Source organism: Apium graveolens, chromosome 5 (assembly GCF_009905375.1).
Source record: "Apium graveolens cultivar Ventura chromosome 5, ASM990537v1, whole genome shotgun sequence".
Taxonomy (NCBI): Eukaryota; Viridiplantae; Streptophyta; class Magnoliopsida; order Apiales; family Apiaceae; genus Apium; species Apium graveolens.
In genome coordinates, this window is record NC_133651.1 from 28,002,548 (window position 1) to 28,013,417 (window position 10,870).

A 10,870-nucleotide genomic window follows, 5' to 3' on the forward strand; every position below is an offset into this window, starting at 1 on the left:
ATATAGCACATAAGATTCACATAACCACGTAAAACACGTAGCACATAAGACACATAATTGATTTTTGGACTTATAAATATTTTTGAAATCGATACTAGACTCATACATGTATTAACTAACCCTATCTGATTTTATTATAATTTTTCGGGATTTATTTGACTCGATTCTACCCCCACTAGGGTCTATAAACCATTAACTAACACAAGACCACTCTCTTCCGGAAGAAATTATGACTTGCAATTATTTTTATTGGATTCGTTTCATTTTTCTGAGTCTAGGGGTCTTCGTTTTACTCAAATCGGACAAACGGTTTAATTATTATGAATTAAAAAAATTTAATTAATTAATAATTAATTATAAATAATTAATTATAATTAAATAATCCTTAATTATATTTTTAAATAATTAATTAATAATTATTGTATTTAAAAATAATTAATCCCTAATTATTAGGATTAATTACAATTTATTATAATTATTTATAAATTTTTATTACTTACTTGATTAGATCGATTATTTACAAATAATCAATCGATACAATTAGCTGATACGTTATTTATCGAATCAGTACTTATTACTCGAATCATAACTCAACGAGCAACTACTCGTATAAATACGAGCTACTCGTGATTCTCGAATAACTGTTGGACTGTTATTATTATACCTTATACGATTTATTAGTCAAGGGACGATCAGTATTTAATTATTCGATACGTATAATTATTACAACACTCTTCGAATAAATATCGCTCGATTAATAATTCTAACTTAACGAATCACGACTCGAATAGGTACGAGTTACTTGGAATATTTAACTAATTAACGAATTATTATACGTATTATTCGACTACTTTTAATACTTATTTATTAATTAATCATCTAATTATTAATTAATTACCTAATTATTCACTAATTAGATAACTAATAAATAATTAGATAAATAATTAAATAATTAATTAAATACTTAAATTCGAATTCCTAAATTAATAAAATAATTTAGAAATTAATTATAATATTTTTCAGAATTTAAAACTGATTTTTAATTGATTTATAGAATTAATAAAACTAATTTTGATTTTACAAAATATAATTAAATAATTAATTAACCAGAAACAGAAACAGGGAATGGATCTTGGGTTCTGGAGGATCAAACTCGGGTTGTTTTTCGGGTCAACAATCGAGTCGGCGGGTCGCTGAAGAACAGCCGCCGTGCTGCCCGGAAACCGGCGCCGACGAGCTGTTTCCGGCGAACCAAAAACACCGGCAATTAGTCACGCTTTCGTTCCGTTTTCGATGCAAAATCATTCCCTACAGCTACAGTTTCCCATACGATGCAACATCGCCGTCTATCCTCTGTTCCTCTTCCATTTCCGGCCAAAAACGTAGCAACGCCGGCGAAGGGTAGCAGAATCCGGCGAGCTTGATTCCCAGGCAAAACAGACACCGTTCGAACCTATTCTTGGTGGGTTTTCACTCCAAATAACTTCAGGAACACAACCAAACCAACAACATCGTCCAATAACCCCATGAACGATTTCTCCTATCAAACCAAGCAATTTTCCGGCCAAATACTAAACTAACGATTTCGTACATCAAAAATTATAAATAATATACCAAAATAAAGCTTAACACTTGTATAATCTAACCCCAATAACCAAAATAACCTCAGATTCACGTAACTTCAAAAACGAATCAAAATAAAATTGTAAAAACTTGAAACTAAGAACTACTATCTAGAACATAACTCCGATCAATTAAATAGCACAAATCAATTGTAAACAAGTACAGGAAACTATACTAAGCATCAAAATCAACCCAGAACCCCAGAATCAAAAACCCCCAATTTCAGTTCAAGAACCCTAAAATACGAATTGAAAATCTAGGCAATAAAACATGAAATTGATGGTATGAATCGAAAGTAGAGATCAAGAGCTTTGTTTTGGTTACTCACATGATTGATTTAAATAACAGAATCACTGTGAAATCTGTGATTGAAGCTCTGCAATTATTCTTCACCCCCAAAATCAATTTCTTAATATTCTGATTTTTAATTATAATTAACTGAATAATTAACAATAAATCAGGTATTTATATTTATGAAAATATTACCCCTAAATAAAATTAAGGGTCTAATTACACATCTAATAAAAATATTTGGCCCTAATTTTTATAATTTTTGGGTATTAATAAGGAATTTTTAAATATCCAATAAATACAATATTAATGCCAAAAATTCCCAAAAATTGTGAATATTACAAAAATGCAAAGAAAACTGATGTATGATAATTTCATGATCATATAAAAAGAAAAATGTGATTTTTTGTGGGGTTTTTGGTACCCGAAGGGGTCCGGAAAAGTCATTTTTCGCAAAAAAGGTAAATTTGTAAAACGTCTAGGGGTTCAAAATAGCGATATGGTATAGGTTGTTTTTGGTAAAATAGGGCCAAGGTTTTTGTTTGAAATACGGGATTTTAAAACACTGTTTGAGCTGTACGGTTTTGATATAAAATATATAACTTGCAATAAAACACTCAATAAAATATCCAAAACACGTTCAGATCAAAACAGACAACACGTAGCACATAACGATTAGGGTTTAATGACTCGACACAGTTAATCACATAATAATACACATACTTTATCTTTATTATCATATAATACAAGCGTAATTTCTCGGTCACTACACATAATGCTTTATTTTATGACAGATGGGAGAGTATTCCAGATAAGAAAGAATGCAATTCGGTTGAAGTATTATGAAGAACTGCAACATGTTTTATTTCTACTTCAAGTGAAGAACAGGTCAACAGATGGTGCTGCCAGTTACTTAAAATCTGATATTCAAAGACAGAAGAAACTTTACTCTGTAAAGTCTGACAGACCATACTATCCAAAGTACAGAGCTCACAATGGTGAATTACTTGAGATGAAGCCCAATACTGCCAAGATAACTACTTTTCTGGGTATTAAGGGTGTTAAATTTAATCTGGAGTCTGACAAAGCTTATCTGATCAGACTGGATCAGGAAATAAGGAAAGCAAAGATTAATGATCTCAGGGCTGCTACCTTTCAGACAGGAGAAGATACAGGTGAACTTAAAGATGCTAAAATGAGGATGATAAATGAACTTGAATATGCTGAGAGAACTCTTTTGAAGAACTATCTCAGAACAACTACTGACATTCAAGAGATCACAAACTGAAGCCAAGTCAAGGACTACAACTATTAAATTTTGAAGGATATACAGGCTAAAGCTGATATCAGACTTTAAGGATGGTAAAAGCTACAAGGACTGTGAGTTGTATTTATCTAGTCAAATTCTCATATGCATTTGTACTTAATGTTTTTGACATCATCAAATATCTATTGAACTTGTATATTATGCTAATTTACAAGTTGGGGGAGATTGTTAGATATATTTGTGATGTCATGTCTAATAATGATTTGTGTTTAGTTTTCAGATCTTGACTAACAGGACAAATCAGGACTTAACTGGAAATCAGTACCTATACTGAAGTCAGAACTTAAGATATCAGAATTTAAGTTATCAGAAGATATTCATCAGGAGATAATATCAGGACTTAAGAAAACTTTCAGATAAGGAAGGCGACTGATTGAAATGAAAGAAGATCAAGACTAAAACAAGAAGAGATATGTATGGAGAAGAATTCTTTGAAGAATAGAAGATTTGGAGGAAAAGATAACTACTTGATATATTTTAGGATACAAAATTATATTCGATATCAATTAGAAGATTATCTTTTAACTGTGTGGTATATAAACACAACATAGGGTTTACACTAGAAGTGTTATTGTTATCGAGAATATTATTCATTGTAACCCTAGCAGCTCTCGTGATATTTGTTCATCACTGAGAGAGAACAGTTCCATTGCAATACTGTTTTATTAATAAGATTATTTTGTGTTTCATACTTGTGTTCTTAATTCGATTTGATTGTAGTATACACTGTATTCAACCCCCTTCTACAGTGTGTGTGACCTAACATTTAAAGCCGTTATATACAAGCTTAATTGGTCTTTTTCATGTCCTACGCGGTCTACCTTTCTTTCCTTTACCGTAACCGAAATATCTTCAACTTGTCTAACCGAGGTTGAAATACATCTTCGCCTAAGATGTCCATACCGACGTAAATGTCCCTCCGTTAGTCTACTAGAAATATACTCAATACCAAGAACTCTTTTGAAATTCTCATTCGGTATATAATCAAACATGGTACACCCACAAATCCACCGCAACATATGCATCTCTGCTATTTTCAATCTACGCTCTCGAGTCTTTCTCAATGATCAAATCTCTGGGTTTTATTATTTATATATTAATATTGTTTAATATTATGTGCCTCGACCAAGGAGTATTTAGATACCGCACGAAATAATATGTCTTCAACTACATGATAGAAGTTTAGATAACAAATAAAATATATTTTTTTAATATTGCATTAAAGTGTTCCCGATTATTAACCAAAATATGTAATGATTGTTATTTACTATATCAAATCGACAAACCAACCAAATATAACTGAATCTACTTTCAGATATGTTTAAATTCTAATTCTAATTGATACTGCATACAATTTGTTCTACTTTCAAATATGTTTAAATGATCGAAATGATTTTATCCGAGTATAACTGAATTTTTTAAAATTCGGGTTTTTATCCAGATTTTTTGAATTTTGGACTGAGCTGATTGTTTTTTAAAAAATGTCGCATTTATGACCCGCAAACAGGGTTGAACCGGGCTGAATTTTTTTATGAACTTTTTTCTGCATCGGTTTAGATTAAATTTTAGGTTTCATTTTTTTTAATTTCTTATACTCAGGACTTAAGAGCAATTATCTAAAAGTTAGAGATTAATGAGGATCAATTGTCGATTTATCGTTGTTCGGTAGAAAAATGAACTGATTAAGCGACAATCCGATCATTTTTTTTTACTTAAAACCGGTGTTCGGTTGAAAAATGAACTCATTAAGCAAAAATTGGGTCAAAAATCATTTTTAACAAAAAAAGTCAAAAATTGGAAAAAATCGGCCTCATTAATATTTTTTTCTAAAAAGATATAGAAAAAATAAGAAAAAATTTAAAAGTATAAATTTGTAAAAGAATTTTAATAAAAATATTATTTTCACATACATAATTAACATTTTAAATGGTTAAAAAATTTACTTTCATTATTTTTCAATTGGTATTAAATTATTAAAATAATTACATAATTAAATAATTAAGTATTAAAATAATATTAAATCAGTTCAAATACCTGATTAATCACTCTAATTAACACATACATCGCCTAAGTTCGATTTTAAGTTTTTTTAAAGGCTATTTATTTACTACCTCTGTCCCATTTAATTCTCTACATCATTTTTGGGCACGTTTTTCAATGCTCCTTTAAAGTATAACTCCATTATATTTTATAATTTTTTTTTCAGTATAAAAGTTTTATGTTTAAACTTTTATTTAAAAAGAAAATTTATAAAAAAAATTACGAAACTATATTTTATAGAAGTCTCAAAATACGTGTAAATAGTAAACGTATAGAAATCAACGGGACGACGGGAGTACGGGTGTAATCGAGTCGAGCCGAGCCGAATACTGCCAGTCTCGGCTCGAGTTCGATTAAAATAGTTCGGGCTCGAGGTCGAGCTCAATCGAGTCTTTAATTTCAAGTTCGAAGCTCGGCTCGTAAAATGTTCGTTAGGCTCGAGTTCGGCTCGAAAACTCAAATTAATTTACTAAATATTAACAAAAAATTCGAAATATGATCGGTTCGACTCGAGTTGGGCTCGAGTTTGGCTCAAATTCGCCTCGAGTTCGACTCGATATAAATAAATAATATATAATAAATATTAAATATTTACATAAAGTTATATTTATAATTAAAAAATTAAAAATAATAGAGGTTCGATAAGGCTCGCGAACCTTACAAGCCGAATAATTTGAAACTCGAGCTCGGCTCGGTTAAAAATTTGAAAGGCTCGATCTCGAGCTCGGCTCGATTAAAAATTTGAAAGACTCGATCTCGAGCTCGGATCGATTAATTTTGAGACGAATTCGAATATTTTACTAGTGAAGTTCGAGTAAATACAATTTTATTCATTTACACGCCTAGACGGGAGTACAACACAGAAGGAAGGCTAAATAGACCCGAACACTTTCTTCACTCTCCGCTTCATATGACAACAAGTACTCCAGTTTAGGCAAAGTGTGTCCTGGCTCACTGGCAGTACACGTGTAACTCTCCTCTTTCTCCAACGTATCATCTCTCTCTCTCTCTCGCCCCTTTTTATGTTTTCAGGGTTTCAATTACTAACCTCTCTCCCCCTCTCTCTCTGTGTGTGTGTTTTAGGGTTCTCAATTGTCAAGGTTCAAGCTGCTTGCATTCACTCTAGGCTATGGCGACTTTCATTGTCATAAAGGTTCCATCTTTACCCTCCTTTTTTCTTTCCCTTTTTTTGTATATCTCATTGATTTACACACACACAAAATATGTATGTATGCTTAAAGTTTTTTTTTTTAACTTTTACTTGTAATCACCTTTAATTTGTTTGCTAAATGTTTATGAATTGTGTAATTTCTTCGAGATCCTCGAAAGGACTGCACACAATATGTATATTTTTATGAAGGTTTGATTTTTACCTCTTAAATTTTGTTTGTAATTTTCTATGTTTTTCCTTAATAATGTTTTCTTAAAAGTTTCGGAAGGGAGTGTAATTTTTCTGTGATGATGGAAAACAAATTTACATACACACGAAAATACGTATACATGTATGAGGCTTCGATTTTTACCTTGTATTTCTTACTTTTTGTATTTCCCTATGTTTCCTTTTAAATTGTTTGCAAAAAGTTTATGAAATGTGTAATGTCATAAAAGTATGTGTGTGTCTATAATCTTGCTAATTGTTTGTAAAAGGTAATTGAATTGTTCAGTACTCATTTGTCTGCATTCAGCAAGAGTGTATTTTTAAGTTTCCAGAACTTATGGTTATTTGGGTACTGAAGTTTAAGATGCTGTTTGTGTCTATTTACTCTTGGAGTTATGTATGTGTGATTATATTTTTAAATGCAATATGCAAGTTTATGCCCTTGATTATATAACATATGTGTATGTTATACTTTTTTTAATATTCAAGTAAAGTTAGTTCTCTTTCCAAGTGTAAGTTTATTGTCGGGGATCTCCTTCGCTCCCTTTACAAGATTTCGAGGGTTCGAACCTTGTCAAAGACGAGATGGGTGTTTGAGTGTGTTTAATTAGCAAAAAGGGAAATTTGTGGGGTAACTTTGTATGTGGATTCTTATTGCTTAAAACACAATTTGATGTATTGGACAGGTTCAATACGGTGAAACGCTTAGGCGCTTCAGTTCACAAATTGTTGATGGGAAGCTCGATCTTGACATGAATGCACTTAGAGAGAAAGTCCATTCTCTTTATAGCTTTCCTGTTGGTTCTGAACTTGTTTTGACATACATTGATGAAGATAAAGATGTGGTGACACTTGCTGATGAAGAAGATCTTAATGATATCGTGAGGCAGTCCCTGAATCCTCTGAGGATAACGGTGAAATTGAATACGAAAAAGACTGCTAGATCTCATACTAAATCAAGTGGAAATGTAACCCCTGTGAGAGAGCCTGAAGTTCAGATTCCGTTGCAAGTTAAGAGCACTAGTGCTTCTGACGTACTGAACTCTCTCCCAGATACTGTTCGTGAAACCATTTTGAAATTGTCAACTGAGTTGGGATTCGATATTAGCTCTTCATCAGGGTATGCCGATCTTCTTGATTCGTTAGCAAAGATGGGTCTTTCCTATCTGAAAGAGGTTTCTGTATCTGGTGCAAAAGGTGGACCTTTAGAAAGTTTTAATGATGCAACAGTGATTAAGGATACAAACAGTTCTGTAGCTGTCATGAACACACAAGTTCCTGAAAAGAAAAGCAACAACACAGAACAAGATAAGCAATCTGGTTTCTCTGAGAACTTTGTTATGAAAGCTACTGACATGGAAAATGTCAAGGATAAGCCTTCAACTTTGTCTGCAAAAACAACTTCCGACACATTAAATGGTACTGGTGGTGGCAAGCAAGATAAAGGTGATAACTTTCGTCTTCATGATAAATGGGGAAATCGAAATACTGGTTCATCTGAAGGGAGCAAGGCTGGAAACAATGCCCAATTTGGTCATAAGATGGGAGCTAAGAAGTCAATTGAATCCCTCCGGTGGGGGAACCAAGTTGTCCGCCCTCAAATCTCAAAAGATGCTCGATATGGTCATAAGATAGAGGCTGTGAAATCAGTTGAACCTCGTCAGGGGTGGTACAGTGAACCCTGGACTGGGGCTGAATCATCTTTTTCAAATTTCTCATCTGTGAATAAAAGTCAGCATCCTGGTTGCACAGACCCATTCAAAAGGAGTTACAACCCCAGTAATGGTATCAGCAATATCTTCCACAGTGGCGTTCGATGTGATGGCTGTGGCATCCATCCAATAAGTGGACCCCGTTTTAAATCTAAAGTGTAAGGAATTTTTTTATTTAGTTAATATTTTTTGCGTGATATTGATCTTGAATTATCTCGACAGTTTTTGCTAAACAATAGCTGTTTCTTGCAGGAAGGAGGATTTTGATTTGTGTAGCATATGCTTTGCTGATATAGGAATTGAGGCTGAATACATTAGAATGGACCATCCAATGATTTACAAGGATCCTGTAAGTCAATATAATTTTATTGTTCAGTTTTTTCCTCACAGAGATTACACACAACATTCTGTTTTATAGATGTCATGTTGTTTCCAGATGCAGCAATATTGCTTGGGACGTCAAACAACGTTTCCTGCAGATCATTCTAAACTAGATAGTTGCTTCATATTAGATGTTAGTAATATCTTGGATGGAACTATTATAACACCTTCCACCCAATTTACAAAGATTTGGCGGATGAAGAACAATGGTAGTGTTGTCTGGCCTCATGGGACACATTTTGTGTGGATTGGGGGAAATTTGTTCAGCAAGACAATTTCTTGCGACTTAAAGGTTTGGATCTATGATGTTTTAATATCTTTAGAGTTCTCTGCATTCTCTAATGTATAATTCCGACCATGTAGATGAATTTGTTAATATGTGCTGCCTTTTACTATCTGAGTGCAGATTCCTGCTGAAGGGTTTCCTGTTGACAAAGAAATTGACATTGCAGTTGATTTTACTGCTCCAGTACAGCCTGGTCGTTATGTCTCGTATTGGAGGATGTCCACACCATCGGGCCATAAATTTGGACAACGTGTTTGGGTTCTCATCCAGGTTACTTTTTGCATCATGGACATTCTAGTATTCTCCTGTACTCAAAATCTGTTAACAAATAAGGTAAATTTTTACTGATCTTTGTCCTTGCAGGTCAATTCTTCTTTCAAGGACCCATTCAGCAAAACTGTCCATGGTTCAATTTTAAAATGGCCTCCTATTAGCGGTGGTGTCATCACGGACTACCAGGACAACAATGTTCGTGGTAACCCTGTCTATCAAGATAGCCTTTTCAACATTGAGAATTATGGAAATTATGGCAAGACGATAATGGAACAAATGGCCGATACTCCTTATAGGGGCCAGGGGTTTAGTCTTCCACCTGACAGTACTCTGTTAGGTGCAGGAGCGAAATCAAATTCAGCTCTACTTGAAGCTTCTTTGCCAGTACAGTATCCAGCTGTTGACCTGTCCAAAGTTGAACCAGTTTCTGCTCCCCAATATTCAGATGCGGGTGTTCCTAACTCGATGGTAGGCGTCGGACAAGATAAGGATGAAGTCGAGAAAACCCTTTTGCAGGATCTCGACGAGATGGGCTTTAAGCAGGTTGATTTGAACAAAAAGCTTTTGAGGAACAATGATTATGATTTGGAAGGAACGCTCAATGATCTGTGTGTGTGGGATCCTATTCTCATGGAGTAGCAGTAGATGGTAATTTCACTGGAAAGCCTTTGCCCCCATCATTTGTTTTACTATTGTTTCCTTGCGATACGTTGCTCTCACCGGTCCCTCTCTCATACAGGTTTCTCAGACAAAGCAGTGAACATAATGCTTATAAAGAACAATGGGAGTATGAAGCGTGTGGTCATGGATCTTATTCCTGGACAATGATGCGTACGTACTTTAGAGTTACCAGTTTATCATGACCTTAGTTATATAAATAAATGTACCTGAGTGAATTTGTTAGACTTTGGTCTTTGGTAATCTCAGTACTGTTTTATCTGTGTATGGCAGAATTATATATTTGTGTTTAATCGTGAAGTGATTTGGTAATATTAAACTATAATCCTAGTTCTGGTATTCGTAACGCTGCATGCATATATTTTTGTGCGGAATATAATATTTTATGTCAACGTAACGTTAACATGAAAGTAATTGACATGATTACTCCAAAGACAACATGAACCCATTTATCGTCCAAACGTAGGATTCTCATGCCCTTCCATTTGAGAATTATGAAAGTATCAAAACATGGAGCGGTATGCTGCAGGGCGCAGGCTGTTTGGTTGTACGGATGTACACAAACCGACTAACCGATCCGAACTGACCTTATTTCGGTTGATTCAAACTGATTTTTTTATATATACTTGGGTTGAAAAAATGTTAACCCGATTTAATTGGATCGGATATGAGTTTCAAAAAAATCCGATTTAATTGGATTGAATATGAGTTTCAATATTTTTAGATTGGTCTATCCAGCGTAATTAAAAATATACTTACACATTAATCTATTAATCTTATAAATGTGAATATGTCCGGGCCTAACTAGTAGATAGGCTCATTAATCCGTAACTTATAACAGTCCTCACTGTTTTCTTTTATCGAGTTCAATATATAAAATA

The 10,870-nt window shown here is 33.5% G+C and overlaps 1 protein-coding gene across 3 annotated transcripts; it reads left to right on the forward strand.

Moving 5' to 3' along the window:
- Positions 1 to 6,134: 6,134 nt before the first annotated feature.
- On the forward strand, positions 6,135 to 10,328 carry LOC141723741 (protein JOKA2-like). Of its 3 annotated transcripts, none has more exons than XM_074525624.1 (8): positions 6,135 to 6,271; positions 6,365 to 6,434; positions 7,346 to 8,529; positions 8,624 to 8,720; positions 8,790 to 9,044; positions 9,159 to 9,308; positions 9,402 to 9,959; positions 10,051 to 10,328. In XM_074525624.1, the coding sequence occupies exons 2-7, from the start codon at positions 6,411 to 6,413 to the stop codon at positions 9,948 to 9,950; spliced, it is 2,259 nt and encodes a 752-aa protein (XP_074381725.1). In that variant the 5' UTR covers positions 6,135 to 6,271; positions 6,365 to 6,410; the 3' UTR covers positions 9,951 to 9,959; positions 10,051 to 10,328. The 3 variants fall into 3 exon arrangements, with proteins under 3 accessions (XP_074381725.1, XP_074381727.1, XP_074381726.1); XM_074525626.1 differs by having other exon boundaries at positions 8,808 to 9,044; XM_074525625.1 differs by having other exon boundaries at positions 6,145 to 6,249.
- Positions 10,329 to 10,870: the final 542 nt, after the last annotated feature.